At 38.8% G+C, this 21,537-nt stretch overlaps 2 protein-coding genes across 4 annotated transcripts in view; one reads left to right on the forward strand and one right to left on the reverse strand.

The window, feature by feature from the left end:
- The first annotated feature begins 901 nt into the window (after nucleotides 1-901).
- On the forward strand, nucleotides 902-18,598 carry LOC133544241 (zinc finger protein 654-like). Of its 2 annotated transcripts, XM_061889394.1 has the most exons (10): nucleotides 927-1,086; nucleotides 4,914-5,059; nucleotides 8,451-8,532; nucleotides 8,710-8,845; nucleotides 9,163-9,365; nucleotides 11,969-12,105; nucleotides 12,195-12,336; nucleotides 12,445-12,726; nucleotides 12,838-17,566; nucleotides 17,712-18,598. In XM_061889394.1, exons 1-10 carry the CDS (start codon nucleotides 961-963, stop codon nucleotides 17,720-17,722), a joined length of 5,994 nt encoding a protein of 1,997 aa, XP_061745378.1. In that variant the 5' UTR covers nucleotides 927-960; the 3' UTR covers nucleotides 17,723-18,598. The 2 variants fall into 2 exon arrangements, with proteins under 2 accessions (XP_061745379.1, XP_061745378.1); XM_061889395.1 differs by lacking the exon at nucleotides 4,914-5,059 and having other exon boundaries at nucleotides 902-1,086.
- Nucleotides 18,599-18,841: 243 nt separating this feature from the next.
- Nucleotides 18,842-21,537, reverse strand: part of LOC133544242 (vascular endothelial growth factor C-like) — a 40,287-nt gene continuing 37,591 nt past the window's right edge. For both annotated transcript variants that reach the window (XM_061889397.1, XM_061889396.1), the window contains one exon: nucleotides 18,842-19,831. In XM_061889397.1, the coding sequence (XP_061745381.1) occupies nucleotides 19,720-19,831 (112 nt within the window). In that variant the 3' untranslated portion in view covers nucleotides 18,842-19,719. The remainder of the gene's footprint in view (nucleotides 19,832-21,537) is intronic.

A 21,537-nucleotide genomic window follows, 5' to 3' on the forward strand; every position in this document is an offset into this window, starting at 1 on the left:
GGGTCGCGGGGGGTGCTGGCGCCTATCTCAGCTACAATCGGGCGGAAGGCGGTGTACACCCTGGACAAGTCGTAAATATATCATTTTTTTAAAATGATTGGTAAGCACTAATACTGTTTTATTGTACATTGTAATACCTGTCAAATTCAATAAAAACATTTATTTAAAAAATAAACTTAAAACTGATACAAAATGTGGTTCTCAGATTGTTTAGTATACTTTGATATTTCATAAATATATCATTTTTAAAGTCATTGGTAAGGACTAATACTGTTTTATTGTACATTGTAATACCTGTCAAATTCAATAAAAACATGTATTTAAAAAAAACAACTTAAAACTGATACAAAAAGTGGTTTTCAGAATGTTTAGTATACTTTGATATTTCATAAATATATCATTTTTAAATGATTGGTAAGCACTAATACTGTTTTCTTGTACATTGTAATACCTGTCAAATTCAATAAAAACATTTATTTAAAAAACAACTTAAAACTGATACAAAATGTGGTTCTCAGAATGTTTAGTATACTTTGATATTTCATAAATATATCATTTTTAAAATGATTGGTAAGCACTAATACTGTTTTATTGTACATTGTAATACCTGTCAAATTCAATAAAAACATTTATTTTATAAAAACTACTTAAAACTGATACAAAAAGTGGTTCTCAGAATGTTTAGTATATTTTGATATTTCATAAATATATCATTTTTAAAATGATTGGTAAGCACTAATCTTCCAAAACTGTTAACAGGTCAAATGCAGGAGCGCTCGATTTGCTACAGTATAGTCACCTCTCAGCGGCATGTGTGAAAATCATGTGTATCCGCCTCGCTCAACTGACAGCGGCTCACGCCGTTGTCAGAATGAAGCGCCAGGGCTTCCGTTGCAGTGTCCAATGCATGTGTGTGTTTGTTGTGTGGCTGGCAGCTACGAGGGAGGCCAGGCAGCCAGTATGGCGGAGGAGGGCAGTGGGATTGAGGCGGAGGGCTTAGAGAAACAGTTACAGACATTAATATGTCATTACTCAAGTGATGAGCTGCGAGGGAACAGCAAAAGATTCTGCCTCGACTATTGTGAGGTAGGGCGCCGAGGACGACGTTCTTCGTGTTGTCGATGGTTGTTAGCAATAATGTTAGCTTCCTCCCCTCCCCCAGAACTGGAAGGCTGTTTTTTAATGCTATGTTTCTTAGCATATTTAGTGTATTTACCACGTTCATAAAATAATATAATTTCAAAAAGAGTGTTTGTATTCTCGCATAATTGTAAATACATGTTGACGACGATGGCTGCTTTAAAAAGCTAGCGTGCTAACACTGCTGCTCGCCCGAGAAAGCTAGCACGAATTTACTAGCAAACTTCGTAAGACTTGATGTTTATGTTGCTTAATAAGTGACACTATTTTGCATTTGGATTATATTTGCGGATTTAATTAGATGACAATTAAACTGTCAAAGTGCTGGTTGTTTATCAATTAGTAATTGGCATTATCATAAAAAAAAAAAAATGTCATCCGAGACAAACTTTGAAATCTGGCCAAGTCATTGATTTTGTTTTTGGAATGAAGAAGATCAATTATCCTCGCAATAATAGCTTTAGTCATATTTAATTTTCTATTTATTTATAGACGTCAAAGGGAGAAACGTAATGACTGCCGAACACTTACCTTGCTGCATAATAAAAAGTTCAATCAACTTTTGCTTCTTGCCATTTCGTGTAGCAGCCGCTTGTCCGTTTAAGCAGGACTCTTTTAGAATCATTATTTAAAAAAATGAAAGCTCAATTAGGGCTGGGCGATATGGCCTTTTTTTAATACCTCAATATTTTTTAGGCCATATCGCGATACACGATATTAGCGGTTTGGGAAAAAATCAGTTCGAATACATTGTGCAATTCAGAATCGATTCAAATTTTTTTTTAAATCGATTTATTTTTTATTATTTATTTTTAAATTTTTTAATCAATCCAACAAACCACTACACAGCAATACCATAACAATGCAATTCAATTCCAAAACCAAACCTGACCCAGCAACACTGCAATAAACAGAGCAATTGAGAGGAGACACAAACATGACACAGAACAAACCAAAAGTAGTGAAACAAAAATGAATATTATCAACAACAGTATCAATAAAAGTTATAATTTCAGCATAGCAGTGATTAAAAATCCCTCATTGACATTATCATTAGACATTTATAAAAAATAAAAATAAAGAACAATAATGTCACAGTGGCTTACACTTGCATCGCATCTCATAAGCATGACAACACATTGTGTCCAATATTTTCACAAAGATAAAAGAAGTCATATTTTTGGTTCGTTTATTAGTTAAAACAAATTTACATTATTGGAATCAGTTGATAAAACATTGTCCTTTATAATTATAAGAGCTTTAAAAAAAAAAGAAAATACTACTCTGCTAGCATGTCAGCAGACTGGAGTAGATCCTGCTGAAATCCTATGTATTGAATGAATACAGAATCGTTTTGAATCGGAAAAATCTCGTTTTTGAATCAAGAATCGCGTTGAATCGAGAAAATCGATAAATTATTGAATCGTGAGCCCAAGAATCGATATTGAATCGAATCGTGGGACACCCAGATATTCGCAGCCCTACATGATATATATCGCGATAATTTTTCTTAGCCTTGAATAAACACTTAGATAGATAGATAGTACTTTATTGATTCCTTCAGGAGAATTCCTTCAGGAAAATTTAAATGCATATAATCACAGCAGTATGATGATTCTATGTGTCTACATTAAAACATTATTGTTCATACTGCATTAATATATGCTCATTTTAAACTTTCATGCAGAGGGGGAAATCACAACTAAGTCACTTTACCAAAACTGTGTTTATTAAACAGTTATTAAGCAGTGGCACAAACATTCATGTTAGGGCTGGGCGATATTGCCTTTTTTTAATACCGCGATATTTTTAGGCCATATCGCGATATACGATATATTTCTCGGTATTTTGCCTTAGCCTTGAATGAACACTGGATACATATAATCACAGCAGTATGGTGAATCTATGTGTCCACATTAAAACATTCTTGATCATACTGCATTAATATATTCTCATTTTAAACTTTCATGCAGAGAAGGAAATCACAACTAAGTCAATTGACCAAAACTGTATTTATTAAACAGTTATTAGCAGGTGACTTTTCAAATGATGCGACATATTAGCAGTTATGCTACTTTTGGTAGCGACGCTTGTGCCCCACACTTGACAAATTAAAGTTGTCTGTTCGACATATTCCCGCTTGAAGCCGAACCACCGCCAGACGATGGACGCCCTGCTGTTTTTCTTGGGAATTAATTCTTCCTTCATTTGTTACCGGATTCGCACCTTCCTTCTCTCGTATTACCACTCGCACGGCTTCGCTAGCTTCACAGCTAACGTTACTCAGTCTGCTACCTCTGCTCCGCCAGGGCTTGTACGTATGTGACGTATGACGTGACAGGATGTGACGTATGTAAGAAGGTGCGCTTACTGTCTGTGAGAAGGAGACACAAGAAGGAGTGGGAAGAGCCTGTAGTGTAATGCCCGCAGCTGAAAGCAACTGCGTGAGAATGTATTTCTATATCGCACAGAGACAAACCCGCGATATATCGCGTATATCGATATATCGCCCAGCCCTAATATACGGTATATCTTGATATTTTTCCTTAGCCTTGAATGATGCATATAATCACACCAATATGATGATTCTATGTGTCTACATTAAAACATTCTTGTTCATACTGCATTAATATATGCTCATTTTAAACTTTCCTTCATAGAGGGAAATCACAACTAAGTCACTTTACCAAAACGTTTTTTATTAAACAGTTATTAAGCAGTGGCACAAACATTCATGTAGTTTCAAAACAGAAAGTGCAAGACTGTAGAGACATTTTAAAACGAGCTATTAGTGCATTTTTGTGCATGGTGTCACTAAGATGACACATCAAAACAACACTAAAGTTAGGTGCACTTTTTGTACAGAACGGCACTACAGTTAAAAAAAATAAAGTGCACTTTTGTGCATGATGTCACACAAGATATTCAAAAAACTGTCAAATAAAAATTAGCTGCATAGTAGGAAATCAATTAGTGTATGGCGTTTGCTACGTGGCAGGTTACTGCGGATGTTATGTCCTTCTGTTTTTGACTTTTTTTTTTTTTCATACGGTGTTGATCTTGAAATGGAAGACCACAGGCTCAATTGAGTCAGTGCTGGTTGCTTTGGCATGGTGTGGTACCGACCGGAGATGTTGACTTGCGGAGTTTCAAGCACTCCTTATTCTCTAGCGGGTGACTTTTCGAATGATAGTATGAATTAGTAGTGCGGCTACTTTGTTTAGCAGCGCTTTTGACATATTACGGTTGTCTGTTTGAAGCCAAACCACCGCCAGACGATGGAGTGCTGTTTTTCTTGGGTATTAATTCTTCTTCCTCCATTTGTTACCAGATTCACAACTCTCTCTCTCTTACATCTCGCACTGCTCAGCTTGCACCACCTGCCACGGCTAACTTTACCCATGCCGCTACCTCTCTGCTCGGCGAGGGCATATGATGTTGCACGCGCGACAGTATGTGACGTATGTAACAAGGTGCGCTTGTTTTATCTCTCTGTGAGAAGGAGACAAAAGAAAGATTGAGAAAAGCCTTTGGTGTAAAGCCCGCACCTAAAAACAACTGCGTGAGAACGTTTACTCGAATACTCACAAAATAGTATTTTTCTACATCGCACAGAGACAAACCCACGATATGTCGAGTATATTCGATATATCGCCCAGCCCTAAGCTCAATGTTAAATTGTCTTTACAAAGCACATATTTTATAAGCACAACACTCATCCACTGTTGTGGTATTTCTCAACCCCCTTTTTGTTTTGCTCTATCTCCATGCAGCTGGTGGAAGAGAGTGTCTCTCGCTGGCAGATGCCACTCCCTCGGCTCAGGATCCTTGAGAAGGCTCTGTGCCACTTTGCTCGGGCCTCAAGCTCCTTCACATCAAGCTGCGATCACGTGCTTCGCACACTCAGTAGTTTGGCCTTGTAAGTACATGGTCATCCTCAAACCAGGCGCATTTCTTTACATGTCAACTTTGGTCAACTCGTTGGGTATTCCATTGCTCCAATACGGCTTCGACTTCCCAACGCGTTGCACTTAGAGATGAGCCAATTGATCGATTTGTGAAAAAGTATGTGAACGGTGACTTACATTTTCAAGTCGCAAGCACTGATCCTCTCCGGCCGACACTGTATTTGTTTTTGGTCCCCAGCATAGGACTGGGCGATATGGCAAAAAAATTATCCCAACTAATATTTTCATATAATTGGATCTCGATTTATATCACCATTAGCTAAAATAGTTTTCTTAATCAAAGTTGATTGTCTCGTAGAGGATTATACAGAGTACAGCATCCCGACTGTTTACTACTGCAGTAAAATACATTTCCACCATGTTTGATCGCGGTAACACATGTTAACAGTAGACAACTGTCATTTTGTTCATATCTATATTTGTGTTTGCTAGAGGTGCAACAGTAAAGGGAACCCACGCTACGGTCCATACCTGGTTTTAGAGCCACTGTTTTGCTTTTTTTCGGTATGTTTTGGTGGGGGTAAAGAGAACAATGTGTTTTCCTCCAAAAGTTCTTTAGTTTTTTTTGCTTGTCATCACAAACATTCTGCAGTAAACAAAGTGTCATTGGTTTACTAGGTAGCATAATACTTTTATTTTAAGTTAACATTTACTAAACAACACTTTCAAATGGTAAATTATTTTTTGTGTTCTTTTATTACTCTTATACATCAGTGCTTCTCACCAGTGATGTGGAAAAAAGCAAGCGGTGACCCACATTGTGGAGTTTTTAAAAATCTAATTTTGTATCTTATAATGTAGGGCTGTGCGATATGGACAAAAAAGTATCCATCCATCCATTTCCCACCGCTTATTCCCTTTTTGGGTCGCAGGGGGCGCTGGCGCCTATCTCAGCTACAATCGGGCGGAAGGCGGGGTACACCCTAAGTATATTTTGATATATTTTTACTTAAACTCAAGATTCAATATTTATCTTGATATATTTTCCGGTCGAAGTATACATATAAAGATATTAATTTTTGAGCGAGGTTTACTGAAATTGAAGTGAATGACAACTGTACTGTAAACAGTCAGTGGCACTTTTATTAACCCAGTTAGTCAAGATGGGTATTAACAGCACCGGGTGCGGCCACTCCTGCTCACTGCTCCCCTCACCTCCGGGGGGGGTGATCAAGGGTGATAGGTCAAATGCAGAGAATAATTTCGCCACACCTAGTGTGTGTGTGTCAATCATTGGTACTTTAACTTTAACTTTTACATGAAATAAACTGTTTAAGTAGCATATAATTACATAACATAAATATAATAGAAAAATATTCTTTGTACGTGAAATAAATAACATAGCTGTGCAAATAATACATTTTTGGCAGCATTTCTCGTGTGAAAATGCCCGGCTTGGCACCTGGAAAACAGTTTGGATTTGGGCTTACAGGGTAAACAACTCAAATTAATGTTTTATCCAGACGCATACATTTATCAAAATGTGGCCAAGTAGACGCATTGTGGGTTTCCTGGACATGGTCTACATCGCTAAAAATAAAATCTAAAGAGAATTCCTCTGCCATCTTCCACTAGTTTTTTAATATATAAATCGCTCTTCTTTCCTATGACTCTCTCGTCATCATTTGGGATGTCTGTTGTGATTTCCCTTCCTGGTTCGACCCGCCCTATCTTGCCTCTGATTGGTCTAATGTCAACCAATCGTGACTCATCATAGTAAACAACCAACCAATCATGGATGTTCTTATAGTGCAGGCAAGTCTTGGAAGGAGGAAGGGGAGAGGTTTGGTAGCCAATGAGAGTTTGATTGATTGATTGAAACTTGTATTAGTAGATTCCACAGTACAGTACATTTTCCGTACAATTGACCACTAAATGGTAACATCCGAATAAGTTTTTCAACTTGTTTAAGTCGGGGTCCACGTTAATCAATTCATGGTATGAGAGGGAGTGAGGAGCAGGGGAGAACAAGGAACACAACAAATAAGCGGTGTTTGGTCATTTTAACCTGAAATTAATTATCTCGATATTACGATATTTTCTTAATTCATATCTTGTTTCAAAATATCTATGTCTTACAAACTTGATATATCGCCTAGCCCTATTATAATGGCCATATTTTAAAGTGCAGTTTGAATTTGAGGTACTGTAAACTATCGTGTACCAACACATACAAGAAGTTTGATTATGTCAGGAACAAAATGTTCTCTTTTATCCACAAACAAAATGCATGAAGCTTACGCGTTGGATTTCTATGGTACCATTGTTGCTGCTTGTCTGGAACAGTGCGTCCGTCTCTTAAAAAGTCCGCCAGAAAACAATGACTAGAGCACTTCCTCAGAGTAAAACGTTCATATTTTGATGTACAGTTGTTTTTTAAAGTCCGATTTGTGCAATTTTCAGTGATTTTTTCCCCCCCCCCCCAGGGTTTAGTCTTTTTCTACTCAACTCACTGCTGCTTCATAGTGAGACATTTGCATCTCTGTTGCCCTCTGCAGGGTGTCGGGAGTACCGCATACATGATGAACACTAGTTTAATGGTTTCATCAAGCCTATTTGGGTGATGTTAGGCGGGCCAAATAAAAGCTCTGGTGGGCCGGATATGGCCAGCAGGCCGCCAGTAAATAGGTCTCTTCTAGAGCATTTATTAGTAACCAACGAGAAGGTGTGACGGATTTTAACGCAGGTCACCGGAATTATATTACCCGAGGGGCGCATGGTTATAGGATAGACTTGCCAAATGGGAAATGTTTTCTGAGTGCTTTGCATACATGTTACAGAATTTTACATGATATTTTCTGTGATAATAATCTTGGTCAATTATCTATTAAAAACAAAATCTGTGGTACATTACATGGGACATGTAAGTGTCAAAGATACAGCCGCCAAAAGAGTTTGGTAGATGAGAAAAACGTAAAGGTAAAATACAGTATGAAAATGTACCCAATTGCAGGAAATTTTGTCTTGATTTTCAAAATTTTCGTACAGCGCTTGCGTGGCTGCATTTCGTGCCAATAGAAATGTTCCTCTTTTTCATTTGTTTTCCTCTTCTTTTTTTTTCCTCAAAGGGTGCTCACATGCCTGATAATAAACAAACATTTGGAGATAATTTAGATATTGTGTCAATATTGTTTAACTGTCAATAGCATTCACCATAAATACATTTTTAATATTAGCATTGATTGCTATCAGCATTGGTACTGGCTGATCTCACTCATAGATGATTAGACTAGGCAGCAAAAATCCTGATTGACCTCTTTGACTCCAATTGACCATAGAAAATCCAAAATAATCCAAAATCATGGGCTTTATCACATTTCATAAATGTTTTTCTCCTCACAGGAGTGTGTTTGAGTTGCTGCTTTTCTTTGAGGAAAAAGACTTCCTCCAAGAGCCACTGATATGCTTCCGTAATACATTCCAGGTGAATAGAAAATAATTATGTTTTGTGCACGAGATCAGTGAAATGCATTACATAAAAAGATTTAATTATTTTGTGTTTAAAAAGCATATAACAGTGTATTTCTTGCATTTGTTGTTTTTTTATTCAAATTGAGTTGATAAACTGTATATCCCTGACATTGTTTTGGGGTTCTTTTAGGAATGTCATTTGGCCCTCGCAAGGTATCAGAATGCTCACTTACTTCAGGTGGACCGTTTGGTTCGGGCTGGTGGCGCTTGGGCCAGTACAACCTTGCAGGCAATACTCAGTGAGTCCAACTTACCACAGGATGAAGGTGGGTGATATTTATTATTGTATCCAACTATAACAAATAAGTATAATTGATTACATTTTTATTTTCCCCTTCTACCTTTGTACAAAATGCACCACAAAAGCTGTTTACCTTTTTATCAGCCTTCAGTTGTGCTGTGCATCTCACTTTGCTTTATCGATTACATTCTTTTTTGCCTGTTAGATGTCTCTGGTGTAAAAAAATATACATTAATGTGCCTTTTTTTAACTTTAATGATTCAAAGTCACAGAAATATTGCTTGGAGTATGTACAGTACACCGGAAAGCCCATTCCTCTCTTTTGATTTTGCTTTTCCTCAGTGGATGTATGCCTCAGCTCTGAGCTCCCGGTGTTCTTTGAGCTACGAGTGCGCTACCTTTTATCCTGTGAACGGGTCACAGAGGCTTTAGCCCTGGCTAAGTATTGTATTCGACATCCGACAACAGGGCAACACTCGTTCTTCCTTAAGGTCTACCTCACATGGCTTTACAAGTCATCGCAGCACGATCGACTGCGTGAAGAGGTGGGTGCAAAAATGTTGTCAATTTGTGGTGTGCATATTGTAGCACGGTGGAATAGAGGTTAGTGCATGTGCCTCACAATACGAAGTTCCTGAGTAGTCCTGAGTTCAATGCCGGGCCCGGGATTTTTCTGTGTGGAGTTTGCATGTTCTCCCCGTGACTGCGTGGGTGTCCTATGGGTACTCCGGCTTCCTGTCACCTCCAAAGACATGCACCTGGGGATAGTTTGATTGGCAACACTAAATTGACCCTAGTGTCTGGATTTGTGAGTGTGAATGTTGTCTGTCTATCTGTGTTGGCCCTGCGATGAGGTGGCGACTTGTCCAGTGTGAACCCCACCTTCCGCCAGAATGCAGCTGAGATAGGCTCCAGCAACCTCCGCGAACCCAAAAAGGGACAGGCGGCAGAAAATGGATGGATGGATAGTTTGTATTGTGTTAGTTCTTACTACAAATAAGCAATGTTGGCCTTATCTTCATATTCAGATATCGCATAAAGCCCGGAGGAAAGCCTAAACGTTTGAGGGGGAAAAAAAATGTAGTTTTAAGAAATTTTTTTGCAAAATTGTTATTGTACAACTTAATGTTGCAGATGAATGTGAATACAAGGAAATGCAGATACAATATCGCATTCTTTGTGTCATTGCGCATAGTTGTGTACCCACGAAAAAAAATCAAATGCAATTGGTGATTTGGCCTCTCTTACCTCGTTATACTCATTTGAGTGTGACTGCAAAATAAGCAACTCTGGGGCCAAAGAAAGTTGCAAGTGCTAGTAGCACTTTGATGAATACTGTAAGAAACACTATTAAATTCAATAAAGAACTCTTAGCTTGTGGCTGGTCTCGCCAGGATGGACTGGCGAAAAGTCCACAAAATTATTTCCATCCTGGATAGAAACAAATGAAGGAAGCTAATGTTGCAAAGGGAGTAAAGTTCTTGATACCTAAAGTCCTTATCAGAAATCCCCCTTCAAACAATCTACTCTCCCTTTCTCCTTTTCTGCTTCTCACCGTCTTAATCAACAAGTCTTCAATAAAGGGAAAAGTAATACTTATTTTTAACTGATTGATTTCTTTTGTTACTTGTTTTTTGCCTTTTCTCCACATAAAATTATATTTATTCAATACATTTTTTTATTTTTGTTTAGATTTTTGAATGCTGGTGCCTAGAAAATAATTATGCTGTTTTATATGCTGAAGCGAAGTGGCAATTTTTTTGGCGACACCTAGTGGCCACAATCTTAAATTACGTTTACGAAGCACCAAATTGAACGATATATTTGTTACTGGAAATTTTCTAATAGGCTTCTGCCTTGGAGACTTCATCCGTTAGTAATATGCAACTATAATTGTTTGATACTTGTTTATATTGACAAAAGTCGTGTTGTATACTGCAAAATTGTTAAATTAAGGACACATTACGTATATCTGTCTAGCTTGTGTGCTGTTGTGCTTAGTTGTTGTGCAGCTTCTAGCTCCTAGTAGCCTATAGTCTACCATGTTTACTTTTTTGTAAATTAATTGACTTAAATGGAAATACCAACCTTGTTTGGTTAATTTAGGACATTTAGATGTTAACTCGCTATCCAGCTTTGCGCAAGTAAACATGCCAAAAGACTGTAATAAAGCGCTTATAACGGAAAATTTTAGGTTCAATACAATGGATTAGGACGGCCTTATTTACATTCGTTATTATTGGAAAAATTGTCTGTGTTTGTACAATATGGTAATTGTCTGATAAAGATTACACCATAATAAACAAGGTTTGACTACACTAGAGTCAGAAAGTAAAACGTTTTAAGTTTTGGGTTTCTGTCCATTAGTACAAACTATTTCAAAAGGCACTACAAGGTTTCTCATTGTAGCCCATTGGGTTGAGTTTTTCCTTGCCCTGATGTGGGATCTTAGCCGAGGATTGTCGTTGTGGCTTGTGCAGCCCTTTGAGACACTCGTGATTTAGGGCTAAATAAATAAACTTTGATTGATCGATTGATACAAGCAGCTAGTTTTTGTCATTAATTCTGATATGACACCCAAGATACAAGAGAACTGGAAAAACAGGAATTTCGTTGATAAACGATACTCCTGTAAGTATGAGGAATGGCAAATTTGAATAAAGACAATACAGTGTAGTGTGCATGTACTTCAAATAAAAACATAAATTGTGTGCTATACAAACCTGTATATATGTCTACCAAAGAAAACATTACTGGTTTAAAAGTTTACCAATACTGCCATTGCATAAACAATAAAAAGTTCAGAGGGCAGTAAGTGTTATTTTTGCTTAAATGATACAACATTTCTCATATTCAGGGATTTCGTTTTGAGGTGGTGAAAAAATTGGTCATACAACCACTCTTTGCTAGAACTGTTGCCAAACACACACTCAAAATCATTGATGTTTCACTGGTCTTTTTCACTAGCTCATCTTGTTAGCTAGTCTGCAAAGTGTATAGTTTACTTATTAGATAGGCTTTTTGGAGCCTCTCAGTTTTGCTGGTCATTGCGACGTTGTGCCATCCTTGAATCAAAATGTCAATTGTAGGCCAAATATCCATACCATATTGGTTGTATTGGTTCTAAGTTGAATTATCTTTATTTCAGCTGGCTGACCTCAGCAGTAAAGATGCAGTGCACATCATCTGTAATTTGGAGTACGAGGAAACAAATGAGCTGCTGCTTGCACTCTGCCAGATGTTTCTCTCTCAAAAGCTCTGCCAGGGAGACTTGTACTATATGTGGTGGGAACTTTTGAAATAGCTTCCTTTCTATTAAAATTGTATTCACATGAAGCATTATTTTCAAATCAACCACTTTTGTCCCTGTTCAGTGAGCTCGTTTTTGTGTGGAGCAAACTCCACACTCGGCTGAATACTTCCAAGCAAGCTTTCTTTGAAGAAAGCCGTCAGCTCATGCTTTGCGCCACCAATGTCAACTCAATCTTCCCCTTCATCAGAGTTGTACTGCAAGAGGTGAGAATGGAGCAGATCAAACTGTATCATCATTTTATCCAGATCAAAAAAGTTGAGATCTTTTGATGTACATGATTGTTTTACAGCCCTTTGTGTTTGTCTTGCTAGCTGGGCGAAGATGGCCTCCAGTTTTGTGTGGAGCTTTGTGCAAATGCTTTGAAGTCTTGCCTACCGTGTGATGCTGTCACCAAGTCTCTGATCTATAAAACAATTGCTGGCCTGCTTCACAAGGATCTTGAAGTTTGTCGGGCATGTGCGCTCCTCGTCTTCTTTATGGAGCGTAGCCTGGAGGCTTACAAAATGGTGTATTTGCACTACATGCTTCCAGACCAGGAGTACCCCGTTGAGCACAGCCCTGTCAGTAATCAGATCCGCTTTGAAACCCTTCAGGTAGATCTGTTAGATATATAAATGTTACCACTTTGATTTAAACTTTTACTATTGCAATATCCACATCCTTGTATAACAATAAAGGTCAATATGTGTTTGTTTTTCACACAGGTCTTGAAGAAGGACCTTTACTTTGACCCTGAGTTTTGGAACCTAATTACTTTGCGGACCAATTGTTTAAAACTGATGAGTAAGAAGGTGGTTGATGCTGCCCTAGAAGAAATTGTGGAAGAAAAATGGATCACAAACTATTGTTCCAAAGAGTTTTCCAGCACCACAATAGGAGAGCGAGATGACAAAACAACAACAAATAAACGGAACCATAAAGAAGGTAGCATCGAAGAAGCATCCAAAAGACTAAAGTTTGGCCGATTGACTGATGACAGCGCTGTGAAAAAGAAGGGTAACCACGGCCCACAGTATACCAAGAGAACATCATCTCAACCTTTGAGACGTTCATTTTGGCAGCTAGACAGGATACCTGACGTCGCCAATGGTGAACTAAGACGAGCTACCCGACTATCTGACAAAAATCCCCCAAAGCGGATAATTCAAAAACCCAAATGGTTACTGGAAGACTCTGCTACTTTGCAAGAGTCTAAGCGTAAAAAACAAAACCAGTCATCTTCTTTAAGAAAACCTGAATCTGGTCAGCTCAAAAATAATTCAAAACCCAAAGTTTCTGTAAACTCCTGTATCACGCATCAGCCGGAATTACATCCAGACTCAGTTAAACCATCTTCTGCTCCACAAGTAATCCTGGAGCTTTCTCTACCAGACAATGAGCTGATGGGAACATTTAATGAAGATACTTGCAATAGACAGAAAGGCTACCCTCAGATGCTTTATTATAAACCTACAGTAAAGATACCTGACACGTCACAACCAGTGAAAGTGTTGCATGGCAAAGAGGTCATCCTCAGAGCAAGGGATTTAGCTATGTTTGTGCAACAGTTACACTGTTATGCACAGGGGCAAAAAGGAAAAGGTAACGGGTCAAATATTCATGGGTCGGTATCAACAATTACACGCTCCTCTGCGCATGGTAGTCCGCCGAAAGAACCACAGAGAGGGCTTTGTGAAGAAGATAATGCTGATACAAGTGGTGTCACAAGTTTGGAACCCCTAACATCACAAAACAAATTATCAGCAAAAGAGCTCACAGAAAATGGGGAAAATAAAGAAGTGGTTCCTTCTCAGAAATCTGTCGAAATAACAGAATCAATATTTTTATGTACTACTACTCCCTCTCAAAGCACAGATACAATCCCACACACCGTGGCTACATCCCAAGAACTGTACGAAGAACCTTCTGTTGAGATGAAGGTGACTTTTGCTTCACAAAGCCCAGCAAAAGACAAAGCTACTCAGCAGCCAACCCAAGCTTACACAGAGCTTTCTCAGACATTTAATCCACAAAGCAGTCCGGTTAAAGGAACTGAACAGATCTTACCGGTTTCCACTAGAATCAGTGTTCCAACCACTGGAGATGGAGAAGGTCTTGTAAGCATAGATGGGGAACAACAGTTAAAGTCACTTAATTCTCATTCTGAAAATGGCCAAAAATGTATTGAGGCCAAAGATGTTCAGAGGGATGCAACTCACACACATTCTAACAATGTAAATGACATATCTACCTTAAAAACAGAGATGGACACCCAGTTTCCCCTTGTTACACCTCTTCAAGACACAGAGAATCATAAAAAGACAACAGCAGCTCCCATCGAGGTATCAATGTCAGTGCTTCAAAATAATCACAATATCCCCAATACCTCCAGTCGAACTGTGCCAGAACCAGCACCCTCTGCATCTATGCAATGTAAAGAAGAGAAAATCTCAGTCACCGTTGAAGATGATGGTGGTGATGATGAGGACTTTGAAGAAGTGGAATCGGAGGAATCCAGTTTGGAATACTGCTGTACATTTTGTCAGAAGGTTTTCAAGGGTAGACGTGTAGTTGTTCACGCAATGTTCCATTTCCGTAAGGATGAGTGTATGTTTTGTGGAACTATGTTCAAAGATGACCTCCTGGCAATGATGCACCTGTCTGATCATATTGAAAAGCTAAAAAGAAGTAAAGAGTGTCCCATTAACAAAGCTGAACAAGAGCATGTGTCCGAAACCAAAGATTTATCCGCGCCCAAGAGCTCTGCCAAAGCTAAAGCTCCCAACAGGACATCGGGCAATCACAAAAGTAGGAAACTGAGGAAGCCTCCTGTCTGTAGCAAAACAGTCATCCAAACAGTAAGACATTTATCAGAATCCAGAAGCTTGCGGTCAATGAAAAAAACAGGTGACGGTCTGTCTATACAAAAACACAAACAAAATGACAAACGCACAGCAAGCAAATCTCCTGCCCACAGGTCAAATGGATACCTTGACAAAAAGCGCCAACATGACCAAATCCAACAGGCAACTTTAAAAACTGAAGAAATGCAGCCACCTTCACCACAAGTCAAGAAAGACAAAGCAGGTGAGCGCAAGGGAAACCATGATATGCCAGACACTTGTGGCTCCTCGCTGCCATCAGTTCAAAAGAGAAAACATCTGGAATGTTCTAAAAATAATAGAAATAAGGACACGGTGAAAACAATGCAAAAGAAAAAGGAGGAGCCTTTAGAGAAACTTCATTGTCCAGCAGATGGATGCAATTGGTCTACAGATCTTTCTAAAAAGCGTGTTGCACTCCTCTACCATGCTCTGGAGCGTCACTACGGGGACATCAAACCTCTGGAGCTGTCATTCCAAGTCGCAAACAATAAATGCAGTATATGTATGAGGGTTTTATGGAGTTTTGAACATTTTCAGCATCATGTGGAAAGACATCTTCTCTGTCCTCGGCATCCTTGTCTTCATCTGGGTTGTACTGCCAGATTCAAAAGCGGAATGGAAATGAGGCGCCATACCAGAAAGCACAGTCCACTGCAGGCAGTGTGCTGCTTTCCCGGTTGTTCTGAACTATTTATTTGTCTATGGGCACTGAACCTTCACGAAAGAGAGCACTATGCTTCCAAACGCACCAAGCCAATAAAGAGCGTGGACCTGCAAACGGAAAACAAGCCTAACAGCACAAAGGTGAAAAAAATAGATGGTGATAAACCAAATGCTGCAACCATGACTACGGAAGAAACTTTGAAAGAGGCCACGCGTAAATTAAGGGGGCATGCATCTCATAACACAACGGAAAAACATGTCAATGTTCCTCCTCCCGATGCTAAAATGTTTGTGGTAAAACAGCAGCTGAATGTGAGGAAAGAGTCTAAGGATTCAAATGTTTTAAAGAATCTCTCCAACAAGGCAAGCACCACATCACCAGCCAATTATCGTCTCAATTTGAGGGTAAGGAAAGGGCAAACAACAAAGGCTAACCCGATGGTGGCGAACACCCTAAAATCACCATTCCCTGGACATAGGGACAAACTGAGACATAGGCTCAATAAAAAACAGGTCAGTGTAAATACAATAGCCCCCAGAAAAAGAGGGCGTCCACCAAAGTCAACGAAAGCAACATATGATGAAAACAAGACTGTAGGCAAAAACAGTGAAAGTCCAAAGGACAACACCCCTCAGGATCCCCTAGCCCGCCTTGTTGGAGTTAGCAGCAAGTTAGAAATTAAAGAAAAGCATTTCCAAGATTCCAGTAAGACAACAGAAATCTCGCACCTTAAGTCAGTGTCCAAAAAATCTTTGAGTGAGGACACTAAGAGCAATCGAGTTGAACAAAATAAGTCATCAGACAAAGCCTCAACTGTGGCAGCTCAGAATTCAGTATCCGCCACTGAGAACTCACACAAATTAATTCTGCATAATTTGAAGAAGCTTTGTGCTGCAAAAGCCACTGATTCTTCAGGTGCAAGCAAGGCAAAGAAGCAAAAGCTTACAACACAGACAAGTCTTTGTTTAGAGTCGAAAATCCCAGTTGCCAAATCAACATTTGTTGTCCCAAAAGTTGATGCAGCCGTTGATGTTGCCGGGACTTCTGGTGATGACCACGGAAACAAAGAAAAAACACTTTCAAGCCAAGATAGTCCTGCTGATTGTCCTCAGGCCACTGCTAAATCAGCCCATCAAAAGCACACTGCCATTAAAAAAAAGAAATCACGGTCTTCAGAAGGAAAACTTATTTGGAAGAAGGGTGGTGAAAAGAAAGTTGATGGAGCAACCCGTCACAATTTGAAAAGAAAGTCAAAGGAAGAGCCTTTAGTTGCGACCAGTGAAAGCACCAGTTCTACTATGACAAATGTTCATGCTAAAAACCCACAAAACTCACTTTCTGCCTCCAAAAAAAACAACAGTTCAAAGGATGTCCAGATTAAGAGAAACAAAGTTATCAAGGGACTTAAAGAAAGTAAAACAAAAACTGCTCAGAGTGAACATCCAAATTTAGTCCAAAACATTTCCACACAATTACCCACTGAGTCGAAAACAGAAGTAAAGCCTGACCCAGTGAAGAGCTTTGCTGGTGGACAGGAACATGTAAACAAAACACCTGAGTGGGCTGGAAGCAAGCACCATCACTTTCTAAAACCAACCGAGGACGAAATGTCTACGTTTTGCATAGACACTTTGGCAGAGTATGGAAAGAAGCACATGCGAGCACCTCCCACAGCCTATCTGGACGAAAAGTATACCACTATGCCGAAACGAAGGCAGGGGGTGTCGTTCATCCATTCGTCTGATATGACCACTTTGCCAAAAAAGAATAGGATCACCACCGCTGTGCCACAAAGACAGCGGTGTGCCAACTGCTTCACTACATACAGCAGTGCAAAGGAGCTACAGAATCATCTCAAACTCCAACGGTGCTCCAGCCTCTTTGGCTTCGACTCTGATGACGAGGGTGAGTGTGACGTTTGTTATAAATGAGCAATATGGGTATGTTTTATCACAATTTTCTTAAGCAGATGCAGGTTTTCTGCATTTTTTGTGTAAACCAAACCATCTTAGTCAATTAAACTTTTATATTTGTCATTTTTGTGTTGCAGGGAATAGTTGAATTATCTGACTTGATTAAGAGAGTGGCTGCAGAACTGACTGGCAGAGACGGAACTGACCGTGGACCTCTACGAACGGTGGTTGGATTGTGATTCGTCAAGCCTCATAAGGACATGGACTTGCCAGGTGGTGACACATTTTTGTACGATGGAAAATAGCCAGCCCTTTAAAGGCCTAGAAAACAGAACTCCAGTCAGTTTTTGCAGAACATCTTGTACTGAAGTGCCTGCTCTGGAACCACACCACTGATTCCAGATGCTTCACCTGGGTCAGTACTGGACTTTTGACAGCAATGACATAACTGCCACAAAGGATACTCTTTTTTTTTTTTTTTTCCAGCAGTGAGCCATAAAACACGCTTTCCCATTTTGCACTCTTCTCATTAACTGCAACGTTACACTATTTTAAAATTATACAAATAATTGCATTGCTTAGACTGAGTCTAAATTGCTGTGGTAGGCTTTCATTTTAAGGTTATAATTTATGCGCAGATCACTTAAATCTTGATGCGGCCACTAGGTGTCAGCGTGCATTCAACCGCTCAACTGAAACATAAGAGACTGTTTGCTCTGATTTTGTAGGATGTGCTCCAACTGATCAGGTCATTTCATAAAAATCACATTGACTTTTGTCGTTTTGTTTTAACAAGCCTGACCAAGTTGGAAAAATGTACCTCTTGTCTGTCTTGCCTTCCATCAATGAAAAGATACATTGCAGTCACAAAGTACCACAGTTTTAACTGTTTGCCGGAAACGGGTTGTATTTATTTTATTTTCTATATTGTAAATATTAGAGTTTCAATTGCTTATACAAGGGACTGTTGAAACTTGGTTTATATTTGTTCTTGGAGAGAAAATAAAACCTATTTCACATTGTACTAATGCTCTCAAGGTTTCCATTACAGCTAACTTACAGTGGATCCGCAGTGAATTTCTTGTGGCCCTTTTTGTTTATTATTATTAGGAGGCTTCAATGAAAAGCGGAAAATGGACCACTATGTGTAGCCTCAGGCTCACACAGACTGCGTGTCTCTGCGTGCCAGTTTGTCTTGTGTAATTGCAAATTCTAAGTGGGGGGGTGATTCTTTTGTTAAAATGATTATAAACAATGTCCAGACATATTCTCAGTAGATCATTTAATTGAAAAAAAAAAGTACTTCAAAACATCTCATACCTTCAAATATTAAGTACGAGCATACCAATCATCATTAAAGTTTTGTGGCGGACTTAAGCCCAACCATTTAGTGTGTTGGCAGCAACAAACATTCAGTTTAGGGGAATTATTAAAACAACTTGAGTTGTGTTGCATTTAAATACAGTATTTTACAACTATGGATACTTCCATCTTGTAAATGGCAGTGTTTTAAATATGGAGAAATTGGATATTTACATGTAATATTGCTTATGAGCATTTAAATTAAGATTATAACGGATATACCTGTTTGTAGTGACTAAGTATGAGATTATAACTGAGATGGACAGTTTATAGACTAGAAAGTGACGGAATCTTGGTACTGTCATGTTCATGCTCAGGCGGCAGTGTCATATCTGGTCTAAGCTCGCAGCATAGTTGCCTTGGGCTTATTTCATCTTCAGTCTGCTCTGTCATTATGTTCTTCCACTTTCCATTTCAAGGAGTGCGTTGAGGGCGTGCTTGCTCCAGCACGTTACAGCAGGCGTCGACACTGGCCGGGAAAGCAGATTGGTCCTGTATGCCCTCCTGACACTTCTCCAGGATGAGAAACCGCGCATGGACACTGTGAGACCCATATCTCATTTCCTCCTCTTTTCACTGAACTTACTCCATCCTCCCATGGGACAAAACATTTTCCCAGTGTCCGGAAGCATTGTTAGGTGTGTTGTAATCCAATAAGTGTTCATTTGTTTGCTCCACCTCCTTGTCGCGTTCTTGTATCAGGCCACAAGTTTCCCAAGGTTTAGCACCCATGAAAGGGCTCTCTCTCCCTGCAGACGTTCACGCCTGCTCCTCTGTGATTGGCTAATTCCACTCAGGTTTCATATAGTTGGGAATGCACTGGCAGACTTGGTGGCTGTAGTAAAAGCCAGACAGGCAGGCACGTCTGGGCGTCCTGCAAGGTAACCTATAGCAACTGGGGTAGCATGGAGGGATGAAAGAAGACAAAACATTGTTAGTCAAACACAGTTGCAACTTTTTATAATGCATTAAACCAGAGCTGTCTTCAAATAGTCAGAATATTTGACGGTTCGATTAGGAGGAATCTGATTATACCTCCGATAATGAAAACCCCCCTCTTTTTAAGTACCTGCTGTGGCCCCCTATGTATAGCAGCTGTGTTGGAAGGGGAGATCGATTGAGTCCATCATGTCGTCTTTGATTGTTAGCAAAAGAGTCTGGTGTCCAGACAAATATATATATATATATATATAAAAAAAGAGACAATTTGTATCTGCTGACAAGAGAGGAATTGCTGCTTCTGTTCCAGTCACTGCTTCAGGTTGCTACTTACCTGTGTGGCGTGACATAATTAGGTGGCGTGTTTTGGCCTCCCACAACTCTTAACTTTATAAAATATTTTTGTCTGCACATACAAAGACTGTGTTACAACTTTTACTTCCTCTATTTAGTCAAGTTTGAAGTCCTCTGGGTTTTGCTCACTTTAATGAAAATCTAGTTGTATATATATATACATATATGTGTGTGTGTATGTATGTATATATATATATATATATATATATGAGTATTAGGGGTGTGGGAAAAAATAGATTCGAATACGAATCGCGATTCAGAATCGATTCTCTTTTTTTTATTTTATAAATCTATCCAACAAACCAACACACAGCAATACCATAACAACACAATCTAATTCCAAAACCAAACCTGACCCAGCAACACTCTGCAATAAACAAAGCGATTGAGAGGAGACACAAACACGACACAGAACAAACCAAAAGTAGTGAAACAAAAATGAATGTTATCAACAACAGTATCAATATTAGTTATAATTTCAGCATAGCAGTGATTATTGACATTATCATTAAACATTTATAAAAAAAAAAAAGAACAATAGTGTCCAATGTTTTCACAAAGATAAAATAAGTCATATTTTTGGTTCGTTTAATAGTTAAAACAAATTTACATTATTACAATCAGTTGATAAAACATTGTCCTTTACAATTATAAAAGCTTTTTTTAAAAAATCTACTATGCTAGCATGTCAGCAGACTGCTGAAATCCTATGTACTGAATGAATACAGAATCGTTTTGAATCGGAAAAATATCGTTTTTGAATCGAGAATCGCGTTGAATCGAGAAAATCGATAAATTTGGGAAACCCAAAGATTCGCAGCCCTAATGAGTATATATATATATATACATTTATATATATATATATATGTATATGGGGTCGCGGGGGGCGCTGGTGCCTATCAATCGGGCGGAAGGCGGGGTTCACCCTGGACAAGTCGCCCCCTCATCACAGGGCTGTATGTGTGTGTGTGTGTCTGTGTATATATATATATATATATATATATATATATGTATGTATGTATGTATATAATATATATATATATATATATATATATATATATAATATATGTGTGTGTGTGTATATGTATGTATATATATATTTTTATATATACGTTTGTATACACACACACACACACACACACACACACAGTACAGGCCAAAAGTTTGGACACACCTCATTCAATGCGTTTTATTTATTTTCATTACTATTTACATTGTAGATTGTCACTGAAGGCATCATAACAACGAATAAACACGAGGAGTTATGTACTTAACAAAAAAGGTGAAATAACTGAAAACATGTTTTAT

The sequence above is a fragment of the Nerophis ophidion genome, linkage group LG27 (assembly GCF_033978795.1).
Source record: "Nerophis ophidion isolate RoL-2023_Sa linkage group LG27, RoL_Noph_v1.0, whole genome shotgun sequence".
Classification (NCBI taxonomy): Eukaryota; Metazoa; Chordata; class Actinopteri; order Syngnathiformes; family Syngnathidae; genus Nerophis; species Nerophis ophidion.